The following is a 25,209-nucleotide window of genomic DNA, read 5'->3' as shown; positions in this document are numbered from 1 at the left end:
AGCTCACAGCAAACTGAGCTGTCCTGGGTCAGAGGAATCTGACCTCTGCTTGCTGCAGACCCAGCTGTCCTGGGTTAGGCTGGGAGACATGGCTGCGAGCCTCCAGATAAGATCTGTTGTGTTGTTTCTCACAGAAGCGGCCAATGGGAACGTCCCGGCAGGACAGCGCCCGCCCCCTCGGATCAGGAACGTTCAGATCAACAACCAGATCGTGAAGCTCAAGTACTGCTACACCTGCAAGATCTTCCGCCCCCCCCGCGCCTCGCACTGCGGCATCTGTGACAACTGCGTGGGTGAGTCAGGCTGGCCGGTCCGGTCCAGCCCGGCTACAGCAGGTGGGCTCGGCCCTTCCCTGAGGGGCTGACCTAATAGAGTCACCCTCTTGCCAAATTTTCATTTTGGGATTTTTAAAAAAAATAAACATCCAATTTCAACAAACCAAACCTGCCAAGGTTAATTCCACGTTGAAAAACAGCGTGGAGAAATGCGGCGTTTCAGCTCTTGAGCCTTCATTCAGGAAACAAACCCTCAGGGCCACAGTTTCGATCTGAAGTAACAAGGCTACCTCAGATCAGAGCTCTCTGACACACGTAGGGTTACTTCCAGCCTCTGTGCCAGTGAAGGCGTCTGTGTGCCAGGCTCTGCCCCTGTGAATGAGACTGAAAGCTGAAAGGAGTGACCTGACCACTTTAAACACCAGAGTACTTCAAGATGTTATTGTTTCTTATGGGCAATTGCCAAGAACAATAGCCTAACCAGTATCTTTGTTGCCCTTTCAGTTGGTTTTCTGAATTTGATTCCAGTCGAGAAAGAAATATGTATATTTTTTTATCCATGTTTGACGGAGTTCCAGCCTAAGAAAGAAATGCTGAGATCGAGACCTGGTTATGAGAACGACCAAGCCTGGTCAGCCCATAGTTTAACTTTAGGGTATTTATTCCATGATCTGTAAAAAATGATCTGGATATGCAAACAGCCTCAGAGAAGGGTTTATGCACCTGCTACAGCCAGTGACGGCTGAGAGGAGCAGGTGTTTCCACAGGAGTGGGAACAACAGGACAGTACTTGCCTGCAGCACGTGGTAATTGCTACATGAATCTGGGCGTACACAAGCACACAGAGAAGCCCTGCACACCTGCGGCAGATCTGCAGCAAACTCATTTCCTCTTTGCTGCTCTCCGGGCCTGTTAGCCTCGTGCGGGAGGCAAACGTCCCGAGAACGGTGAAACACAGTTCTCTCTCTTCATCGCGCCTTCCCCAGCTGAAGCTTTTGTCTTTCTGTTCTTCTTCCTTTTTTCCAATTTCACCTGAGTAGAAAAGAAAAACGGAACAGTCCAATGTGCCCGCGGTGATTCCGGTTTCCCCCTGAACCTGTAGTGCTAGCCTGGTGCTACACAGAAAAAGAAAAACTGCCGAGGTGTCCGGTAGATGTCACCAGTAGAAGTCCAGTAGAAAGATCGTAAGAAGCTGGACACACACTTTCTCTAGGCCCAAATATTTTTCAACTAATTATGAATAATTCCAACTCATCAGTGTTTCAACGTACAAAATATGATTAATTCCATGTCAAACATTGACCAATTGTTTCAAATGTTGATAAAACAATAATTATGTTTTTGAACATATGTGGGTTTATATTTTACTTATTTTATATGCAAGTCCTGATAGGATTTTAAAAATATAACTATGGCCAGACGGATTAATTTATTTCATGATTGTTTCTGTAAAGAAAGGACTTTGTGCCAGCCGTGAAGGAACACTAGTTTCTGATTTCTTTGTCCAACTGAAGGCATGTGTCCTGCTGAAATGTTGATGAGTTGAGAAACAGTTTTGCAGAAGAGAGTGTGTCCAGCTTCTTTACTACCCAGGTGTTGTGGGTAGTGAGGAGAGAGGAGATTTGGGAGGCAGTGACAGCACAGAGCCTCACCCAGGTGCTTGGAGTCCTGGATCCATTCCAGGCACCAGGAAAGAGGAATATAAATAGATTTTGAGAGAGTAACATTCAGAGTTAGGGCTTCCCAGCCCCAGACTACATTCCCAGAGTAAATACAGAACTGTTTTTTTATTTGTAAAGATGAGTGCTGTGTATGTGCATGTGTGCGTGCTCTGCGTGTGTGTGCATGCATGTGAGTTCTGCGTGTGTGTGCATGCATGTGAGTTTTGTGTGTGCCTGTGTGTGCACACGCGTGTGTGCATGCATATGAGTTCTGCATGTGCATGTGTGCGCATGCATGTGAGTTGTGTGTGTGTGTGCGTGCATGTGAGTTCTGCATGTGAGTTGTGAGCGTGCGCATGCATGTGAGTTGTGTGTGTGTGTGCGTGCATGTGAGTTCTGCATGTGAGTTGTGAGCGTGCGCATGCATGTGAGTTCTGCGTGTGTGTGTGTGCAGTGGTAATACCCACTCTGTTCTGCTGACCAGTCTGCCATCTCCTTTGCCCCACAGAGCGCTTTGATCACCACTGTCCCTGGGTGGGGAACTGCGTGGGCAAGAGGAACTACCGCTACTTCTACCTGTTCACCCTGTCCTTGTCCCTGCTCACCATCTACATCTTCACCTTTGACATCGTCCACGTCGTCCTCCGTGAGTGTCCCGGGACTGCAGCACGCGGGGAGTGGGGTGATGGCATCAGTATTTTTGGTGCTGGAGGGAAATATATATATATAACCACAAATGGGTTTGTGCATCCTGTCTACAGATTTAATTTTTTCCTCATATGCAGTATCTACAGTATTAGTATGTATATGATTAGTGTCTAACCGGACATGGTATGGCATCTGAATATTTCCTGATGTCAGCTGACTAACAGCCAGTGCTGTAATATTGTTAACACGTACATGTTTATACTTAAAACTGTGGATGGAAATTCTGTTGCATTAAATAGTTTTGTTTGCTTCTTCCTTTCTCTCATCTGTTTGGCATACAAATTAATGCTAATCTAAGAGGCATATTTTGCATGTATTCAGCACTTGCCTTAGGAAAGAGCCTCTTTTTTGGTTATAGAATATGGATTTCAGTCTCTGAAAGTGATCTTTGTCCACCCTAATTACAAAAGGGCTCTTTGCAATGCAAGGAGGCTGAGGACTGTATTTTTAGTTTGGTTAATTAGCTCAGAGCCTGCAATCTTAATTTAGACAACATTGTTCCCAGTGCTTTTGCCAAGTGCCTGATCTGCATATATCAGTGAGCAATCTGCAGCCGCAGCTTAGAGAGCTGGAGTGGGCAGAGAGATGGATAAGTGTGTGTGTGCGTGTGCGTGTGTGTGTCTGGCCTTGTGTCACTCACTGCGGATGTCTTGCTGTTTGGTTGCTGTTTTTGTTTCAGGCTCGGTGGATTCTGGGTTCGTGAACACACTCAAAGAAACTCCGGGGACATATCCTTTAAGCTGGGCTTTGATATTTAATCCAACAACGTAACAGCAGTATAACTTAGTGAATAAATTTCATTTTAGACAGCCTGTAAGAGCACTCCTCTCAAGCAAGCACTTGTGTGATGGGAGAGAATGCGCGGGGCTCTTTTCACGGTGCAGTGGATCTGAGCCTGTGCAGAGACGGTCGAGGCCAGCTCCCCTGCTTTGTGCTGGGTGCCTGCTGGTCCATAATACCATCTGGAAGAACTGGTAGGCCACAGAGGCTGTACGTGCAGAGCTGTATATAGAGAAATCTGAGGGCGGAGATGGTTTGGTACATTTCAGCCACCGGTCTGGGTGCGGAGATGCTCGTCATGCTCGTTGTCTCTTTAACTCCGCCCACTGTCCTGGAGGTGCTGGTGTGCTTCTTCACGCTGTGGTCTGTGGTCGGGCTGACGGGCTTCCACACCTACCTGATCTCTCTCAATCAGACCACCAACGAGGATGTGAGTACTCTGTATCTGGCTTTTCCCCTGGTCTCCCTCTGTTCGGTGCTCAATACCTGCTGTTCGGTGCTCAATACCTGCTGTACCTGTCTCTGTGCCTCCCTGTGGTGATATCAGCCGCTGTGGAGCCCAGGACAAGACAACGGCAGAACATGCCTGGCAGAGCTCTGACATGCTGAGCACCTGAACGTGAGCACTGGCGATCAGGCTAACAGAATATTGCATCTCATGTAGTGAAATTTACCATGGAAAGGTTTGGAAATTTCTAGCAATCTTCTTTTCAAGCGCAAACTGTGAACCAGGCAAAGATTCAACTCCTTGCGCGTCACAGTCCTTTAAATATACACAGGGGGGAGTAAGCAGGCAGTGCTGTGCCAAACCAGATGTCACCTTGCGTGGTGTGAGGTATGGTTAGAAACCAAGCGAATCTGTGGGCTTCAGCTGAGTGTTTCTCAGCGCCTCTCTCCTCCTCTGTGGCATGAATCCCAGCCTGACCTTGTGTAGCTGAGGCCTGTGCATTCAAGGGGAATTTTACAGCAGTGGATATTATTCATGTCTGAAGCCTGGCGTGCTGGGCTTGGACCGCAGAAGCTGTAGAAATGTGCAGCACAGAATCGCCCTTTGCCCTGGTGGTTTATTTTCCCCTCTGTTTCTTGGTGCCCCCTTTGAAAAATGATTAGCTATGAGAAGCAAATATTTGACAAAAATTGGAAACTTTCTGCCTGTGTTTACTCATCTCTAATTACTGTATTATGAGAAGAATCAATACCTGCCTTTGTTGTACGGCAGCCAAACATTAATGTGGAAGATAAACAGAGGAGTAAAAGGGCACCTTCAAACTTAACATGTGGTCATTCTCTAATACATTTTATTCCAAGCAGTGCTCTGCAATAGTCCTACAGCCCACAGTCACTGCAGTACTGTCTCCTGTCTTCCTGCCTCACATGTTCATAGCAGTGTTTGTGGATTAGTCCTGTAGATAATCTCAAATCTTCATTTCAAACATAGCATGCACTCTTTTTGGTGTCAAGCAGTGTGACTTACAGTACAAGTGCTTAAAACTCTCGTGTTGAAATAAGATCTGAACACAGGGAAAGAAGTCCCTCAGTGTCCTCTAACCTACCTGGAGGGGGTAACACAAAGTACAGTGCACGTCTGGGTTCACTGGTCTTATAAAAATAATAATTGCTGACACTTATATAGTGCTTTTCTGGACACTCCACTCAAAACGCTTTACAGGTAATGGGGTCTCCCCTCCACCACCACCAGTGTGCAGCCCCACCTGGATGATGCGACGGCAGCCATAGTGCACCAGTACACTCGCCACACACCAGCTCTCAGTGGGGAGGAGAGCAGAGTGATGAAGCCAATTCATAGATGGGGATTATTAGGAGGCCATGATTGGTAAGGGCCAATGGGAAATTTGGCCAGGACGCCAGGATTACACCCCTACTCTTTTCGAGAAACACCCTGGGATTTTTAATGACCACAGAGAGTCAGGACCTCAGTTTTACGTCTCATCTGAAGGACGGCGCCTGTTTACAGTATAGTGTCCCCATCACTATACTGGGGAATTAGGACCCACAAGCACCGCAGGGTGAGCGCCCCCTGCTGGCCCCACTAACACCTCTTCCAGCAGCAACCTTAGTTTTTCCCAGGAGTCTCCCATCCAGGTACTGACCAGGCTCACACCTGCTGGGCTTCAGTGGGCTGCAAGTGGTGAGTTGTTGGCGGTCTTGTCTTGGTCTTGTCAGACTGCTGATGGGGGGGGGTGTCCTGTTTTGTGCAGATTAAAGGCTCCTGGTCGGGGAAGAACCGAGTGCAGAACCCCTATAGCCACAGGAACATCATCAAGAACTGCTGTGAGGTGCTGTGTGGGCCTGTCTACCCCAGGTGAGGGCTGTCTTGAGCTCCGGTCTGCCTTTTCAGTTCTCTCTCTGCCATTCATTTTACAGATTCTTCATGGTGAAATGTAGGAAAACTAGAAATGCTTATGGGTATTCTCTTTCACTTTGAAAAGTGGTTATTAAGGATTACGTGTATTGTTGGAGACCAGTGTGGGGCTGTGCTGCCTAGTATACTATTCCCATTGAGCTCTCTGGAAACACTGTTTGTTATTATCAGACTGGCTAGTATTATTACTGTGTGCAGGACGAGCGCTTGGACTTGCTGAGCTGTTGTCAGTCTGATCTGAAGTGACTGGTAGCTTTAGTCAAGGGGGTGGGGGCAGGGGGTCGATGAGGAAGAGTGACGTTGTGTGTCCATTCTCTGCAGTGTTCTGGACAGGAGGGGGTTGATGGTGGAGACGCCCAACCCCCCCATTTCAACCACCGCCACCAAGAACAGTGACCCAGACCCTCAAAACACGGTAAAATACTTTCAAACTCTTCTCTGTTGGTAGGTCCATTCCTTTTCTTGTTTTGACCAAGTTCCTGGAGTGCATTTATGGATGATGCTTCTGCAGCTGCTTAATCCATTGCATTGCTCGGCTCCGTAACGTTGCAGGAAGCTGAGAATACAGAGGAGCAGACAGTCCTGGTTAGGGTGAATACCTGATGGAGCACGTTTTGCTGAGATTGCAGCAAGGTGAAGCTTGTCATTATCCATCTTGATATGAAGGAGGGCGGGAGGGCAGTATAGTCATGAGTGGGGGGGGAAAAGGGAGTTTGCAGTGGATGGGATTATGACACAAGTTCTCCATTGGTAGTGTTGTAACATCACATTTATTGATCTTGAAGGTCCTGGTAGTCTTTTCTACTGTTTATGACTGAAGTGTGCAAGCAGAGTATGGGACAGATTTACTACAACAGGCTCTCAATGTCCTCCTGTCACACTGCAGAAAACCACAGCACCCCTGATCCCAAACGAGCACACCCCGGATGACACGAAGCCCAGCATAGCACCCTCGCCGGAGAAGAGCTCCCCGAAGGAGCCCCCTCCTCCGTCGCTGGGAGACACGGGGGAGACCGCCCCAGTGAAGGAGAAGTCCTTTTAACTCCGGCCGCTGGGACCTTTCAGGAAGGTCTCCCCTTGCAGTATTCAGCTCCGAAACGCTATGCTCTTCTGAAGTCGTAAAAAACGTCAATATATGGACTCGCGTTCAAAAAACCAACACAAAACAAAGGTATCTGTGTTCTGCAGTTTGGCCGGTGACCACCCCCCTCCTGAAGAACTCCACGAGTCTGTTCGTATCCTCGTGCCCTTTTGGCAAAACTCCAAACTGAACCGCTGTGAAGAATCTTTTGTTCTCACTGTTGCTGTGGTGCAGTAGAGCACAGACCTGTCTTTCATGCCAAACTGGGAGCACCGGGATGTGTACCTGATGTGAACTGCCCTTAGTCCTTTAGACATCAGCCGGGGAAACGAGAACGAGACCCTAAAGCCTTCATATCCTGTACGAGGTGCAGCCCAGAGCCGACTGTGTACCACTAGCAGAGGGCTGGTTCTGAAGTATTGATTGCCACTGTTAGCGTTTTTATTTCAATTTTTAATTACAGCCGTTATGCTCCACGGCCATTCCTTCCAGGCCCATTGATCGTGAACATATTCCTCTGAAATATTACTCCTGCAGGACTCGCAGGGTGAACCGTTTCAGCGTACGACACAAAATGGAACAGCACACAGACCTGCCGCCTCCGAGAAGGTGCATGGTGATGGATCGGGGGTGGGGCACCCTCAGAAATCATCCCCGCCTGTAAGCAGCAAAGAAGGAGGGGGGTGTGGCTGTGTCTCAGTGATAACAACTTCAGGTTGCGTTTTTAAACATTTTTGTCAAAGGGAAGCTTGTTTTCAGAGAATCCCTGGGGAGAAAATATAGCAGACTTCCTGTGGCTGGTAATACCAACAACACCTGCCCCCCAACAAGAGATGTTTAAATTGGACCTAATTTGATTGACTGAGTTCATTATGATGGAAAAATGCCCTGGTATTTAAGACAGATGGGTCTTTCCTCTCAGCCTGGTAGTGTATTGCGTATTAAACCCACCTTCTGTTCCTGGAGATTGGTTATTTCTTCTGTATTGCACACGTGTGCCATTGGGGCTGTCAGGGAGGATGGAGTTATCAGATCCCCTTTCCTCTGGACGTGCAGGAGGGACCAGCAGGGCTCTTCATACCCTCACATGCTTCAATCCAGCCCCACACCTGGCTGTGCAGGTGACTGTGTAAATCCCAACATTGCTTTGTTTGAAGGGAAGATTTGGTTTCTGTAGACCTTAGAGTTTAGTAACTGTGCCTTATTTAAAAGCTGCACTATCACATGCAATTGAGGCCATCTGTGAAGAAGCTTAACGACTTCTTGGTAGTTTGGAAATTCCCTACACGATTAAAAAAATATATAATCTGAGACATTGAATAGAATAATTTGACCAGGGCATTATATAAAATAGTTAACTTTTTTTAAAATAAAAGCCATCGTTTGTGAAATAGAAAAGTTCATAATGTAGTGAAATCCCTTGAAATGAAGAGATTTGAGTTTGGTTGCATGCTGCTGTGTCTCGATGTCTGGGTGTTAATGTGGGGTGCCTTGTTTCAGCGCAAGGCACTCATTTCATTCTGAGGGGCGTTTTGCCTTTTTTCCTCACTTCCTCCGCCTTATTTGTGCAGAGATCTGTGCCTGGATAATCTGTTCAGAAGAAATGTTTGTGTGGCTCAAGGCCACTGCTGTCCATGAAGCTCAGCTTCAGCCCTGTTTTCTGCTGCAGGACTGGGGCTGTTTTATCGTCAAAAGGAATTGTGCAAGGAAACCAGTTGTCTTCACACCTTTTGAAATTTCACGCTCAAGTGAGTAAGGGTGGGCTAGGCGGCTATCAGAGACGTGGTTAATAATGGCAATGGGATGAAAATTCAGGAAACGTGATCGTCCAGATCTGGAAAGTCTTCGGTGAGTGTTGTGCCACGGTGCCAGTGTCTGTAGGATGCAGTAATGTGATAGCGGGAAATGTCTTTGCTCATCTGTTTAAAAAAAAAGGTTTTTCTTATTCTTGAGTAGGCTACTGCAACTGTTGTAGCATCATAGTCCACATTGGCAGCGGACTATGATATTTAAATTCCCTTTGAAAAAAGATAAGCTTAAGAGGCCAGCAGCCCAAGAGCGCTAAACTGTTTATTTTCTCCCAACCACTTGTTGTTCTCATCAAGCCCATAATTTCTAGATTAGTTTAGCCTTGTGAACATTGTAGTTACAGTGAAGGAATTGCACTGCTGGCGCTCAGGGTGTGAGCGAAGCGAGCAGTACGTAGCGTAGATACTGACCTAGTGTGTCGTTGTCCCTGTGACTCAACTGTTCTCACTTGGCCTGCGGTGAGAGTGTCCTCTGTCCTCCTGAGGAGACAGAGGTGAGCTGTGTGGTAGAAGTAGCCGTGTTTCTGTAAGTCACATCCTTGCAGAATAATTAATTTCCGGACAGAGATCCATTTTTCATAGTCCCGTGTTGGCGGGTGTGTCTGGTTCCCATGGGAAAGGAAGGGGTTGTAAAATGAATGAACCTGCAGGGCGGATGAAAAGGTCTGAGCGGGGTTGTTCTGCAGAGTGGGGTTCGTCGGGCAGGAGTACTTGCTCCCGGCTCCCACACGGCTTGGAGTAAAGGGCACAGTGTTTGACAGGAGGGGCTGCCAGTGTTCCTGCCCATCCTGGCCCTGCAGGAGCGTGCTGGAAAGCAGGGGGCTGCTGGCACTTCTGTCTTCACGCTTTGGTCGAATCGCCACTGTCCTGGTTTGTACCTCTGGCTCAGGATTCTTCAGTCCAGGTGTCGAACATAAAAACCGCTAGTGACCAAAATCAAACGTGTACAGTAATTAGGAGTCTCAGTGCAAAACCAATTTTGCCGGATTTGTAATCATTTATATTAATAAAGGAAATGAAAGAGAGCAGAATATTGAAATTATATATAGACCTATTTATCACGGTTGGAATTTGTGTTCACTTTGCTTTGTAATAACACTGTGATTATGTATATTTTCTTTTATTTATCACTTTTTTTTAAATGAAGGATCAATGTGTGTTGATTAAAAAGAAGATCTTGTCTTATTGAATTTGGTGTGCTCATTGTTTGAAAACAGCTGGTAAACCCTGTGCCGAAACCTAAGAGCGAGACTGTGTGCTGGGTGTAACATGTGGCAGAACTGCAGGATGTTGGGGAAAAAAACATTTATTTTTTTAAAAAGAGTGTACAGTCTAAAGAGTTGGAATTTTAAAAATTATTTTCAGGAAAGGATGAACAGAAAAATACAAAAGGACTAAGAGCAAATAATGACAGTAAAACACTGCAATTGAATGTACGTGATCTGAAGCTCATCAAATGCTTTTCATTGTAGATAACGGTTTTTAAAATTAGAATATGCATAAAAATTGGTACCAGTTTGACTATAAATGAAAAAAAAATCTACACCTTTTCCTTTCCATGAAAAAACGTTTGAGATGTACTTTACCATTCGAGGTCAGTGTGCTACAATCTATTTCTGTGTGATTACTACTTGCGATCATCCAAAACAACAGTCTGGTTCTGCACAAATTCACCTCGCCCACGGAGCTTTCACCTGCAGTCAGATAGAGGTCTTTTGACTTTAGTGTTAGCCACCATCTATCTGTAAAGGACAACGATCTTTTTTTATATATATATCGCTTTGAGAATCGCCAATTATTTTTCCTTGTATCCACGTGACACGGGAGGAAGAGGAAGTGCAGACGGGCTCCTCCGCCCCGCCCACCCTGCAGCCACTCCCCCTCTGACACGTCACGGGCAGCATGGCCCCTGCAGGAGGTTCAGCGCCGATCGGAGGGGCGGCGCGTCCCTCGCCCGCGGGCGCCCGGGAAGGGGGCGGAGATCGCCGAGCGCCCCCTCGCGTGAGCCTCCAATCCAACAATCCGGGTCACCGTGGGCCAGTGACGCGACCCAGGCTCGAACCCGTGCTCACAGAACCCAGGCTTTGCGGGTTGTGCCTCTGGGGGAGGCCCTCACAACAAGCCTAATGTACAGAACCATCTCCTCAGAAAATGTAAAGACATGATGGGCGTCTGTCACTGGAATACTATCTACTGTTCTTAATTCAATATAAAAAAAAAGAGTTCCTCAGTTGCTTGGTAGTACTTCCATTAGCAGAGCACTTCTCGCCTGAAGACATCAGAAAGCCAGGACTTTGCTCAGTATTCACCTTCGGAGCGCTGTGGTCCAGTAGTTCAAACTGGAACCGCGGCTTCATTTCCAAAGATACCCTGAAACCTTTCCCAGCAGAAGGTTTTTAAATGAAATATGCACCAAAGCGAGCCGAAAAACGTGCGAGTTTGTAATGCCAGTAAATCCATGTGTGGAGGTCGAGTCTCGGGGTGCTTGGCTTGGAGTCGGGGGGCCGGTGGGGCCCCTGGGGGCTGCTCTGGAGAGGAAGAAGGACGGCGTGGTTCCGGAAGGAGGTGGCGGGGGGCCGGGCTGGCTCTCGCCTGCTCTCTCAGGACTCCTCCCCCACCGCCAGGCCCCGCAGCTGCTCCTCCACGGCGCCAAGCTCCGGCTCCTCGCGCCCGTTCTCCAGGTTCTCGGAGCTCTCGAAGCATCCGGAGTCCCGGGGGATGTCCGTTTTCTCCTCGGAATTCTGGGACCGGCTCTCCTCGCTCCCGTCCTCCGGCTCGCTCTCACCTGGGAAGCAGAAACCTGCAGGGTCACCACGCCAGCCGACAGCTCATCGTCCCTGCGGTCTCTGGGGTGACTCTCCTGACCCAGTAAAGTTACTGCTCTGCTGTGTTTCAGCGGCTCTGCTGTTGTTTTTAAAATGCCGTGCTCTCTTTTCATTCCTATCTGCGCTGCACTTAGTGACAGTCGCTCCTGTCAGAGTTTTTTCTCAATTGCGGCTGGAATATAGAGGCGGCTGTCAAATTAGCATGTAAATACTGCTGCCTCCTGGACACAGCCCCACCAAAGCAGCTGGCGTTCTAAGGCAGAAGCAGTGTAAGTGCAGGTGTTTCAATCTGTGTTGATGATTGTGGTGGGAAGGAGGATAAAAATATCAAAGTGTTTCTCCAGGGCAGATGAGAGTTTCTGCAGGCAGTATGGCACACTATGAAGTGTGCTTCAAGCCCAGAACAACAGGATGATAGGATCCTCCCTCCACCAAAAAGAGCTTACTAATTATCTCTAATTAAGAACTTCAGCATAACTTAATTGCACTGAATTTAAATGAATACATTGTACACCAGCATTTTAATCTTGGAGTAAACCTGTTCCCTGCTTCTGCCTTTGATGCAATCTACACCCCAGAGAAAGGGAATGCATTCTCCTTTCATAACAAAGGAAAACATAAACACCAGAATGTTTTGTTTTTCTTTCAGTGGGATAAGAGGTGCTCATAAAATGCAATGCCAGAGCAGGTTTCTGCAAGGAAGTGCAGTGGAGTTTTGCTTTAGTCATCTATTAAACAACACAGCCGTCTGCTGGGCATGGTTTCTGACCAGCCTGACACCAGTTTGTCACGGTTCCTGCTGTTCCCAGCAGGGGGAGTAATGAGCAACGTACTGTCGTAATCGTTGTGGATCTTGAGGAGTTTGGCGCGGTGCTCGGGGTCGGTGATGTTCAGCTCATTGAGGTGAGACTCCCGCAGCTCCTTGAAGTCATCCAGGCTCTGGAATCCGTGCATGGACAGGAGAGAGCTGAGCTCCTGTGGGGGGAGGGGAGGAGACAGAGGGACACATCAAGCTGTGAGAAGGAGCACGGCTAGAGGGGGAAAGACAGCACACATCCGCGGATTAATCAGCTGCAGCCTCCTTTCAGTGCTGGATGTGGGGATACAGCTCGCTGGGAAGGGTAAAGGAAGCAGGAGCAATGGCGAAGGAGACGCATGAAGGAATGGGAGACTGGATTTAATAACAGCTGTATCTTCCTCAGTCAAGAAAACATCACTTTCACCCAGAATGCCATGTCTACACTTGCATTACTAAACTAATGCCTAAACTAAGCTTTTCATGTGTTTGCTTGTGTGTTTCGTCCGGCCGGTCCAGTCACCATCAGGCTGATTCTCTCCAGGACCTCCTCCAGGGTCCTGGGCTTGGCCCGCCGGTTCTGGCTGTGGCACTTCTTCCTCCGGGGCGGGGTGGACTCCTCAGGCAGGATCTCCACGTAGATGAACTTGAAGGAGCCGACTTTGTTGTTCAGCTTGCCCGTCCAGGTGCCCACTGGGGGCTTCTCTATGATGTCAATAATGTCTCCTTTCTGCAAGACCAGAACAGCAGGACATGGGGGTGGGAGGGAGAAACTGCAAAGCCAAATTCACATCCAAAAAAACCCAAACAAACAACTATTAATGTGTTTCACTCGATCGCTGCAAGAGATGTTGTTTTCCATCATGTCTGTGCATGTGAATTCAGTGCAGAAGGGAATGCCAGTTTCTGGCCTTGGGCTCGTTGACCCCTCAATCCATCATCATCAGAAAGCCACAGGAAGAGGGCTGTGGGAACTTGAAACTTATCCCAGAAGCACAGGGTGTGACTGTGGAGGCAAGTCCCTTATAGAGCAAACGAACACACACACAAGCACACAGAAACAACTGAAAGATACCAACTGACCCAGCCAGCCAGTGTTTGGAAGGTGGGAGGAAACTGGGGCATTGGGAGAAAAACACAAGCAAACCAGGGACAACCATGTAAATGCCACACAGAAGGTGCTCCAGTCCAGAACTGAAACCGAGAAGTGTTTAGGCATGAGTTCACATCATACTACCACGCCACAGTATCAAGTTATAATCAGTTTGGCCAGTTTTGAGTTTCTGCAGAACTTGGCTGGTGCAGAGGTTGTCGGTGCAGCTGGAGCTCTCCTGGCATGTGATCTAAGACACACAGATCTGCTATCTAGTACTTTAACACACTGGATATTTGTCCAAGAGAGGCGACGAGGAGTATGTGGGGCGTACCTTAAGCTTGAGAGATTCGATATCGTAAGGGCTGGGTGTGAAGTCTGTGTGCACGCGGGCACGACCACAGAACGGGCCTGTGTAGTTATCCTCCAGTCTCATGCTATCTCGATTACTGCAGCCACTGTCCACGCTGTGCCTGTCTCCACCTGAGAAAGAACCTGCTTTTCGTTAATGTGCTGATACTGAATTTGGATAAGGTAAAAGACTTAGGATTAAGCTCCTAATAACTGCAGTTTCATGGTTACAGATTGCATATACAAAAAAAAAATGGATATACTGTTAAACAGATCCGTTTCACAATTCACGATATAGAACACAAGAAGAAGGGAATTAGGATAATGCCAATTCATTATCAAATGAAGCAATAAGAGGCATTTTTGAGATCAGCTTTAATTTACAGCACCTTAACCTAGTTCATCCTTTGGGCTTAATGTCACCCAGATGGCTTCTAACAGTAGAAAAAGTATAACATTCTAGAGGCCCTCCTCTCCTTAAGCAACCAAGCACAATGAGTGATGTGGCGCCTGCAACCTAGAGTCAAGCTGGCCGTGGGATATACTGCAGGCTGTGGTCTGAGCCGGAATTAATTCTATGAAGCAATCCTAGCAATCTGCTTAGTCAAGCTACTGCCAGCATTATTTAGCAGAACTGTCACGGGCGGCTCTTGAAAGATAACAATAAATGACTAAATCAGAGGATGTATTTTTTGCGTTTCTTAGGAAATGGATGCTCCATTTACTGTCTACAATCTACTAGCTAGACTTCACAGGAAATGAATTAATATGCAGCAGCAATGTAGAGTAATGTTAATTTCCTGCTCTGAAAATACCATCTGAAAAGCACGAACACACTCACAGCTTGTGAGTCACTATTATTCTCACTAAGTATACAGAGGAGGCTCTTACATCCAGAGAGCTGGCGACTCAAAGGGCTGGGCACAGCCTCCTCCGAGTCGAAGGAGCACTGAGACGTCCTCTCGGCCATCCGCAAGTCCGGCATGCCTTCCGACATCGGAGACATGGAGCCTTCTTCTCCACTCTCCACCTGCAGCAGAGACAAGGCCACACTCACAATCGCTCCTCCCAGGAATCAGCCGCAGTTTGGAAGAACTGAGGGCAGCGACACACACGAGGAGTTTTTTTGCAGTGCAGTGCAAACTGTTCAAACTGTGACCTCTGTTACCTCCAGCTCAATACTTGTCTTGATCACAGAGCACAGGAGGAGCAGCAGATCGAGACAGCGAGAAGCAAGTGTGTGTTCATGCACTTTTGATCCTGAGTGAGCAGGAATACATGTAAGGATATGACAAGGTTTCTCATCCTCATTCACCCAGGTGAAGAGAGGCAAGATTGCAGAGTGGAACTGTTCAGACCATAGGTCAAATCCACAATCTTCCTCCTGACCTTAAATGCGCTAGGCAGTCTCTCAGGAGGAAGTGTTTGCCTATTTCCTCTCACCAGAGGGCGCTGCTCTATCGCACTGCTTATTAACAGCCTCAAGGCTTTCTGCTTTTTTTTTCTACTACAAGCGAATGTTGTGCTGCCTTGTGCTGTTGTTCACATGTTTTTTTTTACATTTTGCTGGTACTGGGATGGTTATATAACTAGCATGTGCAAACGCTCAGACTTTTGCAAAGTCATTCTGAATCAATGAGAAGGCGAACAAGAAAAAGCAGGATTAGTTCATTCTTCAAGAGAGCCCTCAGAGAAGCTTTTTTTGTGTGTGCCATAAATAAAGGGCTTCCCCAAAAGTAAAAATAAAGGTGTTTCTGGGATGCTGATCAATCAGAATCTGTTAATGGTGCTGGATTCTAGTCACTTTCTGCAGCTCCTGGCTTTCTGGGCCACAGGAGTGTCTCCTCTGGGAAGGCTGCTACTCACCCCTTCCTCCGCCAGCGCTTTCTGGACCATCTTGGAAGTTTTCCGGGTCATGGTACGGGATATCACAGCTCTCCACTTCTTTCCCAGCTTTCCACTGCTCTTCCCACTCTCCTCCGGATGATGGCCATCCGCCTCCAGGATCTGGAAGGAGTCACGGGCACAGCTAGGGTCACTGCCAGTGATGGCCACTGCCCCATCTTTCACACAATCCCTCCCAGACCCCTGGAAAAGTGTACTGGTTGATAAGAAGTCCTGTATCCATCCTATCCCCCAACCTCTTTGATATGAGGGAGCTTATATCTAGCTTATTTTTGAGTAATCAAACTTGATGACTAAATGAGTCCCTGTGTTGGAAACATGTGGTGAATTATCTGCCTCCTAAATGTGAGAGGTTCCGGTAAAGTTCAGCTCAAATGGTGTTTTATTTCATCTCAGGACGTCAAACGGTTTAATGTTTCAAGCAAAGCCGTCCGTTTCCCTTTGTGTATCTCTGTATGAGTCATTGAGGCTCCTTCCCATGTGGCTTGGTGCTCCGAGTCAGTGCTGACTTGTGATGACTGCTACCTCACAGTCCAGCCTGTGAAGGTCACTGCAGCAGCAATAAAAAACTGAAGCTCACATCCTCCTTATGATGAATAGGAGAAATGAGTGGAGGACATTTATAAGGGCCTAGGGGTGGTTACGTGGTCACACTCTGCTGCATGGTTAAAAACCTAAAATATATTCAGTGTCAATAACATAGTGCTATTAAGCCTAACTTGCTGTAGTGTCTGTCACTGCTTCAAGAACACAGGGATCTTTGTTTCTTTCATCATGGTTTATTTATCTTGACCTGTGAACCTTTGTTGATGCCCTGAATATGAACTATAAAGAGTTCTGTCTGCAACTATTGCCTGAAAACTCTGTGTCCTGTTTAAAGAACACCCGCACTTTAAACGAAATGCTTTTTTTCTTGCTGCAGCTTTCAAAAGAGATGATTTCACATGAGAACCACCTCGGTGTGCACTTTCGTCTTTTGGTGTAGCCATGGTGCAGGGCTGCTCTAAATTTGAAAGCTCATGTTCTCTCAGAGACCACTTCCCCTTCTGTGCTCTTCCAGTTGCTCTTCACTGAGCACGTCCTGTCTGTACACAAGTAAAGCTGCAGTCGTGGCTCATCTGATGAACCAGGAACAGACTCACGGCTCATGAAATCTCGCCAGGAAAAGGAAGTTTCGATTCGTCCCTTAACCTTTAACCCCCATGTCTTCCAGAGATGTGAAAAAAAACAGAGCACGAGTCACACTGAAGTGGAAGACACAGACAGGCCCTAGAATCGAACCCAGGACCCTGCAGCAGTGCTAAAACCATGGCTCCATTTCACTCTCAATTTCTTTAGGCTTTCTTGGGTTTTAAGATTTGATGATTATTTGAAGATTTCGTTTGGGAGCAGGCACTCATGCCCTTCACCTTTGATTCCCCCTTGAATTATTTATTTAGAGAACAGCAAGACAGTCGAGTCCCTTGGGTCGGTTATTCGCACAACAGTACTTTCTCAGCCCAGACCAGACTGCAGCTCCTGCGCAGACCGCGAATCTGTCCAGATGAACAGAAGGCCTTCTCTTACAAGAATATGATGCCGTCTGCCTTGTTGTTTCAGGCTGATGATGAATCATGCCGTTTCTGCAGGAGAATGGGTCGGGGGCAGAGATTCTCATCGGAACTGCACCCCCACTCCATGTTTTTCACTGGAATTGTATCCTGACCCAGAGCATGCCTACTTCTGCTTTTTTTAATCTGTTCATTGCAGTATTCTTAAAATACTTTTCTGTCTCAAGTGAGCAAACCAAAAAACAAAACAAGCCTGTGTCATTTCAAGCTTTTTAAAATAACCTTTGGAAGGCCTTTGTCTAACTGCTGCTGTGGGACTAGCTTTACTGATAGTCTTCTTGTTCTGCATTTATTCCTTCATTAACGCTGAAAGCATGAACATCAGCCAAAATGAGCTCTTTTGGACATTTTTTAATTTTTAAGGATTGATATCAGTACTCAAACACAGAAGTCTGTGGCTGAGTGCCACCCTAGCTGAGGTTGAACTGTGGAATACTCACGCTCTCATCCAGGGGCCCCTCCTTGTCCACCACGGGGGAGGAGGGCTTGTGTTTCATGAAGTCCTTGAAGCTGCTCGACCTCTGAAGAGAGAGCTGTGGAGATCGACACGGGGAGGAGAGACGTTAGTTGCTCTATCTAGCAGGTTCTCCTAAAAGACCCACCAACGGCCATATCCATACAGATACAATGAGAAATGACAATGCGGAATATGTCACTGGATCAAAGGCTAAATTCACAATGTATTTGCTACCAAAATGAAGTAGACAACATGGGCCTTGATCATGAAGGGTTTTGCTAATTGGAAGAGTAGGGATGCAAGAGCAGAGTTCAATTCAGGTCTGAAATAAGATTATAAGAAGGCCTGTGAGAGGTAATAACACATTTATTGTTACTTCTGATCTGTTTTTATTTGATCTTGCACTCAAGGGCAAATTATCACCTGCCCAAATATGTGTGCCCTCCAACCCATTCATTTATTTGCCAAGAGCAAAGGGATCCATGGCAACTTGTTTTAAAGGGCACAATCGAATGATTGACAGAAAGTTTGCATTGCTTCAACAGGGAACTGACACACTGTATGAGAATAAAGTGAAAATGAAAATTGCTCAGAGCAGCACCTCCCACCCTCACAAGTGGAAGACAGCCAAACTCTGAAACTCTGGTGGTGTAATGAGGTTTTGCGCAGCCTATCAACTCAGGTGTCTGCCAACAAACACGCTGGCCTCTTGAGCTAGGGATTTTGTACTGAACATTGGACAGAAACACCGGTCAGTGATTCAGACCCACATGATGCCCGTGCTTAAGTTGATCAACAGAAAATTCGCTCATAAGTGTAGATTTTCCTGCAGGATCTAGTTAAGGTCCTGGTCTGTCTTTTTGATTGTGTGTTCCACACTGGGACTTGTTGGCTCTGTTGACAAAGGGAAATCTGCCTTAGTGCTGAGCTCTCTGCACAAGGCTGACTGCTCAGAAATGGCCTTGGTCTGACAGGATGTGTGTCAGCACCTCGAAACCGCTGAAGGCAGAGAAAGACAAGTGTGACACTAAAACTGGAGCAGCTGGATACATTTAGCAGAGCAGAAGCAAGTGAAGAGGCAGACGTTTCCGGGGTGCAGAACTGCTCTAATTGCCACAAACCACTAACCAACAATGTTCAGCGACCCAGCAGTGATGCAAATAACAGTTAGGACACCATGAGTTTGACTGAAAGCCAACAAAAGTGTGGTAGAGAAAATCCAGAGAAACCAAACGCCCAACGTCATATTCTAAAAACAAATATGGCATGATTCTTACTTACAGCTTCCCTTCTTTATTTGCTAATAATAATAATAATAATAATAATAATAATAATAATAATAATAATAATTTTATTTATAAAGCACCTTTCCAGACCCAAGGATGCCGTACACAGTGATAAAGAAAAAAAAAGTACAATAAAAGTAAAATAAAAAAATAAACCAAATAACATACAGGGTATCATGCTGGGCAATGAGACATAAGCCCTAGTATAACAGAGGAGTTTTAAGTTCAGATCTGAAGAGAGTCAAGGAATTTGTCTCCCGCAGAGTCAGGGGAGGGGCATTCCACAACAGAGAAGGAGAGTCAAAGGAAAAGAGAACAGGCACGGTCACACAAGGTCTGAGACTGTCCTGAGTACAGTGAGCAACTGAAGGGAGGCTCCCAGAGGGTGTGTGAGCACGGAAGAGTTCAGGGATGTATGATGGAGCCGGATTATTTAAAGCCTTAAAAGTCAGTAACTAGAGCTTGTATTGAACACGTGACTTTATAGGCAACCAAGGTGGAGACAATGCAGGAGTGTTGGAGTGATATGCTGCCAAAGTGTGGTGTGAGTTAGAAGTCAAGCTGCAAGTTTTGGACATATTAAAACGTACTAAGAAGAGTGTCTAATGTATGAGTCAAGATAATTATTTAATAGCCAGATCTGAACAATAGTAGGAACCTGTCCTGTCTGTAAAAATATATCCTGTAGTTCTTGTAAGTATAAGAAACCTTTACTTTAGTGAATCTGACATTTAAATGATCTGTACTTGTATCTGGGGTAAATACAGTAGGTTTAGTTTCCAAAGAGATTGTCTCTGCTGGTCACATGTTGAGCTAATTGTGTTACATGTGACAGTAATGAATGTATTCTTCAAAGCATTTGCAAGCAGCTATCACAAAGCCCTGCTATCAACACAGATGCCCAATATCCAGCGACAGTGAGGAAGGTGGTTGTGCTCAGAGTCCTGAACGTTCCTATTCTAGATCAGAAATTAGGAAAAGGTACACGTTTGGGAAATGTATTGATTGAGGGGTAATCAAATTGGAAAGATGTGCAGATTGACCTTGAAAAGCCACACTGGTTCTCTAAGCTAATTCACTAACCAACCTATCTGGCCACTACTGACTATGCAAAAACTAGGAATAGAGAACAAGTGTATTTAAATTAAGCATAATAAAACTTGCTTTAAATTAAGCCATTAAAACCATGGATTCTGTTTTAATTAAAAAAATATTTAAAAAGCAGGAATTCCAAACGTGTGTGTTATCATCTACAGCTTAAGGGCTCTTCACAGTACTGTGAGCTACTGTACTGGACTGTAGACCCAAAACAAGAAAGCTAATGTTGAATTGCACGACAACTGCACGAACAGATGCTCTGTACTGCGCTCAGGTTGCTTTTTGAGAAATACGTCTTTTTTCGACTCACCCTGAAGCTGCGCTGCCCTTATCTGCACTCGACTCTGCTTTCTGCCTAACCGCAGGATGTAGGTGTGGCCACACGGCTCCCCTCAGCCAATCGCTGCAGGAGTTTGGAAAGGAAGTACCTTGCAGTAGTCTGGGCCTTTTCCCTGCTAGCATGCTTCTTTACACTGTATGCAAATCAGACCATCTCCTCTCAAGACGCACACAGGCTCTTGTTAAAAAACCGCAGCGGCAAAAGGTATTAGAACAGAAAAAATGCAACCTTTGCATTACAGATTCACATCTTCTCCTTCTAAATAATTGCATTTCTTATCATTCCAAAATTATTCTGATGAACTATGTGCTAAAATAACAGCATGAACTACAGGTTATTAATTACAGCAATTATCACACATTACACGGTCAGCAAGCGAGATCTTAATTATGTCTGTAATCCACGTCTTATTCCTTATGCTTCCTTTTGAAGTGTCATAAATGATTGTTAAACAGATACTCATATATCTGATAAACGTACTTTCCATATCATGTGAATTAATCTTTAATTGATATGCAGGATTTAATGAAGTCCAGTGGGATTTGCAATTAATCTGCTACAATATATTTTTCTTATTTTTCTTGTTCACATTGTGTGGAGAACACTGTCTATTGTAAAACAGAATATTTTTATCAGGCTAATATTTAGGACTCTCAAAATAAGGTGATACAATTAGTCATTGTATTTCCAGGCGTCATGAAGGATGGCTTAATTTAGAGCAATGTAGCATTGCTATACAAGCCACTACCTATATGTGTGGTGGCTGTGACTACTCATAATTTGAACACTTAATTGCAGAAACTGCAAAACGAAAGATGACTCCTCCTGATAGCATGACACGATTAATTTGAGGATGCCCTGCAGTACTCAGGAGAGCAGGGTTTGATGGTTTATGAGGGCCACTGGTGCAGTTCTGAAATCTCTCATTCTGGTCTGAGCTAGTTAAGGCGACAGAGCAGTGTTGCTTGAAATGCACGTCGGTAATGACGGAGTGGGAGGAAGCTTTGCCTCTTCACAGCGACTTTTGGGGTTAAACACAAGTGTAACTATTGACTCACTGCGTAGGCTTGTCTGTCCTAGTGGAAAAAACTTCTCCGTGAAGATATAGGCCTGGCTGATTGTGCGATAGTGGGTTTATCGAGCTATTTCAGATTGCAGGTCTGCCATCAGCCCTCTGTTAGTCAGCTTTATCCAGATGTGGCATGTGGCCAGAGCACTGCAGAACGGACGACATAGTGAGGCGGAGGCTCCCACCTTTTCACAGATCATAGAGTCTCTTTCTGACGTTTTGCATGATGGAAGAAGGTTTTTATTTTGGCAGCTTTTGCAAGAGGGAATCGACTCATGAAGGAATGCCCAGCAACTGTAGGAGAATTTTCCTCAAATTTAGCTGCACTTTCAGTAACCTGAAGTCTCCTTCACTGCCCAAAAGCTTAGGGAAAAGATACCAATTGATATTGGAAACACTTTAGTGCTCCTACACCTGGTTGAGCGATATCCCAGTGCCACACAGACATTCACCCTCTGAGAGGAGCATCAGCCTCACAGACAGTGTCAGATCATTTAGGCAGAGGCCGGCATGCAGGATGTGAAGCAACAGCACAGGAGTTTAAATAACCTGAACATGTTATGACCCAATACCTCAGGCACTTCGCAGTGACAACAGCCAGCAGATCAAGCTCCCTGCCACCCGTGAATCACTGAGAGGCTGATACCGCGAATGTTTCTCTCATCTCTGGTGAATTCTAGTCTCTACAACTGCTGGCTTCCTGAGAGCTCGCGGGTAACCGGGCTGGCCTCGCTCCCCAACGCAGGACAAACCCACGACCCCGAGACCCCGCCACCTGCCCACTCACCTTCTTCTTCTGCACCTGCTCCTTGTCCGAAGCGTTGGAGGGCTTCCTTCGCAGCATGGTGAACTGTGGGGTGAACGTACACCGTGTCTCTCGCACAAGCGTGTCTCTTCCTCCCCGGTATCCTGTTGAAATGATTTTTTTTGAAAGAGAGCAGCCGCTTACTGCCGAGAGGAGCACTCTGAGGAAGTCACGTGACCTTGCAGGAACTGTGCAGTCAAGCGCTCTGGGTGTCTGATAGAACAGGAAGCTGGGGTGTCATTGTTTACAAGCTGAGGCCCAACAACCTCCCCGAGATGTCACAGGTGACCCAAGCACTGGTCAGCAAGAGGACTTGCCTTTTTATCTTTTTCCTTTAACAACCATCTCAGGAACATTTCATTGCAACCAGTGACACTGCCTGCTAGCCTTATCAGACCTTGGGTTTAGATGGACTCTCTTGATTCCTAAAGCTTCCTGTGATTGGAGCACCACCTACTCTACTATGTTTAAAATGATGAACAAATTTCCTCTGCACTCATGGGTTAGCATTGATATGGGCTGAAGAAAAATCTTCAGTTGTAAGGAACCTGGATGATAAGGTTATTGAACTGTTTTAGAAGCCTCAGTATTTGTAACAAGCCCTCTGCAAGGCTTGACTGGACAAGTGTCTCCCAGTCTTAGGGTCCCTCTGTGTCTTTTGTTTTTGTTCCAGCGGAGCTCTCAATCAATTAGGCCACCAAATCCTTAATTAAACCAATTTTTTAGCTGTTTTCTGCTCTCAGGGCTTAATCTCACAAACAATCTAACTAGTAATCTAGTGAGTGGAACTCAGTTTCAGTTTGATCTAAAACAGTTGCTTCCCAACAGTTTTCTAGCCAAACTCTTCATCAATGACACTGTTAAACAATAGCCCACTGGATAAATTCAACCAAGTCATTGAACCACTAAACCTGAGTGAATGGACAGAAGAAACCTATGTTCTAGCACAAGTTTCATGTGAATTTCTACCCTTGTTCAACTATTCAAGGGCTAAATAGTATTACAACTCCAAGCAAACATGCACAGAAGTGTCAATATGTAAAGTTGCAAGACTTCTCATTGTCTGAAACTAGTTATTCCACCACTTTTGTATAGCTAAAGCACAGTCACAACATAATGCGAAATGCAGAAGCTGTCCTCATGCTCTGGTAAAAGATACTTTTGCTATATCGTGCCCCGAAAGAGCGACAAACAGGAGGTGTTGCTCAATTGATCTGTTTCTTTATTCGGTTGCAAAACAGGCTGTGACCCAAACAGACAGTGGAAGAGTTTCAGAACAGAGTGATTCATCACGTCCTGCCAGGAGGAGGAACAAAATCTCGTACTTGTGCGTGTAGGAGGAGAAAAACAAATAGGATTTAAAATTAGGCTTAGAAAAACACATTGAGTCTTGTGATCCAGCACTCGGCAAGATTCCTATCCAGATGGGAGTTGACTGGCACTGCTTCTGCAACACCTTCTTGGCAGGAAAGAGGAGGAAGCAGTGTGGGCCCGGTGCATGTGGACAGAGCCGTCTGCGGGGGTCTGGTGCTGCTTCTGCCTTGGGCTTCAGAAGGGATGAACAGCTGCCTGTCCTGATATTCCTAAGTGAAACTAAATATTGGTAGTGAGCTGTTTTTACACCCTGCACAGAAAGAAAAATGTTTAATTAGCTTACGTGTGAAGGCACAACTGGTGGATACGGGTCTGTAGAAAGCTGAAATGCAAAGGGCTGTGGTCCCAGAACCATGCAGGAATTTGTTTAATTATTCTGACTTTAAGACTGTAAACAGTTAACACCACTGTAAAGATTCCAGACATTAAATGTTGTTGGATGCTGGATGAAAGATATGTTTTACATGCAGGTTATACCACTGTTTAGTTAAATTAACATTTTTAAAAGTTATAAAATTATATATCTGTGAGATATATATATATATTTGCCTTCTCTCTCCATGGTTTAATTTCAGCTGATTAAATTCACTAGAACAAGCAAATGCGCAATGGGTGGCTGGTAAAATTTCAGCAGTTCCAAGCAGCTCACCAGGAGGGTATTTCTTGTTAAGGCTGTTTCCTCTGCATTCTTTCTTGCACTGCTTGCGATGTGGTTTCTGCAACTCAGGAAACACAAATGAAGATGGATGTGTGAATTCAACGAAATCATGCCCTTGTTAAACTACTTTTCAACACCGTTTTCGCTCACAGCTGTGCGCCTGGTCAATGCTCAGGGTAATATATTAAGTGGGCTGCCCTGCTGCAGGAATTTGGAAGAGAAAGCAGCTGACCAGGGCTGTTCTCACCTCTAAAAGTCTGCGATAACAGTTAACAGGTAAAGACACAGAGTCGTACACTTTACACAGACACCCACATATATTTTTAGAGCGTGGCCTTGCGTGTTGAAAGTGAAAATCGTGTAGACTGGACAGATTTAGAAGCTTGTAACTGATGCTAAGCAGGTGCAAAAGTCAGAAATTGAAAGTGCTGTATCTCCCACTGTCAAGCACAGCTCCTGACTCTACTAAACTAAATCAGGCTGGGGATTGACAGGGCAGATGTGCCTCTTGATAAGACAACCAGGAGAGGAAGGAAGGAGAGGAGTTGCCTCTGACAGTGACCAGAGAGGGATAGGGAACATCAGAATGCTGGAGAGTTGGAAAGGTGGCTTTTGAAGGACATTTTGAAGAGCGTTTGCTGACTGCCCAGGAGATGTAATGGACGTGGGGGTAATGGTCCCAGAATCACGTCTGCGTTATTGAAACCCTCCTGAGTACAAGAGTTATACTGTATGTAAATGACCTGCAATAACTCCCAGGCTCAAGGTACAATAGTTCTTTGCAAGCTCCGAAGGTTTTATATTCAATGATCAAAACATTAGAAATCCTCAGTCAGGCTTCCATTA

At 45.9% G+C, this 25,209-nt stretch overlaps 2 protein-coding genes across 3 annotated transcripts in view; one reads left to right on the top strand and one right to left on the bottom strand.

Annotated features, from left to right (window-relative positions):
• zdhhc9 (zDHHC palmitoyltransferase 9) overlaps positions 1 to 9,886 on the top strand; it is a 28,656-nt gene extending 18,770 nt beyond the window's left edge. The window contains exons 3-9 of the mRNA XM_088925574.1: positions 135 to 293; positions 2,445 to 2,582; positions 3,324 to 3,372; positions 3,752 to 3,854; positions 5,644 to 5,747; positions 6,129 to 6,222; positions 6,694 to 9,886. Of these exons, the coding sequence (XP_088781700.1) occupies positions 135 to 293; positions 2,445 to 2,582; positions 3,324 to 3,372; positions 3,752 to 3,854; positions 5,644 to 5,747; positions 6,129 to 6,222; positions 6,694 to 6,849 (803 nt within the window). The 3' untranslated portion in view covers positions 6,850 to 9,886. The remainder of the gene's footprint in view (positions 1 to 134; positions 294 to 2,444; positions 2,583 to 3,323; positions 3,373 to 3,751; positions 3,855 to 5,643; positions 5,748 to 6,128; positions 6,223 to 6,693) is intronic.
• Positions 9,887 to 9,986: 100 nt separating this feature from the next.
• sash3 (SAM and SH3 domain containing 3) lies at positions 9,987 to 22,505 on the bottom strand. 2 transcript variants are annotated; one of them, XM_088925860.1, is made up of 8 exons: positions 22,314 to 22,505; positions 17,717 to 17,809; positions 15,628 to 15,768; positions 14,653 to 14,791; positions 13,745 to 13,893; positions 12,841 to 13,047; positions 12,355 to 12,496; positions 9,987 to 11,481 (listed from the first exon to the last, which is right to left on the bottom strand). In XM_088925860.1, the coding sequence occupies exons 1-8, from the start codon at positions 22,368 to 22,370 to the stop codon at positions 11,297 to 11,299; spliced, it is 1,113 nt and encodes a 370-aa protein (XP_088781986.1). In that variant the 5' UTR covers positions 22,371 to 22,505; the 3' UTR covers positions 9,987 to 11,296. The 2 variants fall into 2 exon arrangements, with proteins under 2 accessions (XP_088781986.1, XP_088781985.1); XM_088925859.1 differs by having other exon boundaries at positions 13,745 to 13,905; positions 22,314 to 22,500.
• Between the last annotated feature and the right edge of the window lie 2,704 nt (positions 22,506 to 25,209).

The sequence above is a fragment of the Atractosteus spatula genome, chromosome 9, assembly GCF_055471065.1.
Source record: "Atractosteus spatula isolate fAtrSpa1 chromosome 9, fAtrSpa1.hap1, whole genome shotgun sequence".
Taxonomy (NCBI): Eukaryota; Metazoa; Chordata; class Actinopteri; order Semionotiformes; family Lepisosteidae; genus Atractosteus; species Atractosteus spatula.
Note: the sequence above shows the minus strand (reverse complement) of the source record. Positions and strands in the feature narration are given on the sequence as shown.

What these genes read in the sequence shown, in the direction of transcription:
- sash3 (XM_088925859.1), bottom strand. Translation starts at nt 22,370, where the DNA reads ATGCTGCGAAGGAAGCCCTCCAACGCTTCGGACAAGGAGCAGGTGCAG. An exon ending in AGGGGCCCCTGGATGAGAGC is followed by an intron (nt 15,769 to 17,716) that starts GTGAGTATTCCA and finishes GACTCCTTCCAG; the next exon opens with ATCCTGGAGGCGGATGGCCA. An exon ending in AAGCGCTGGCGGAGGAAGGG is followed by an intron (nt 14,792 to 15,627) that starts GTGAGTAGCAGC and finishes TCTCTGCTGCAG; the next exon opens with GTGGAGAGTGGAGAAGAAGG.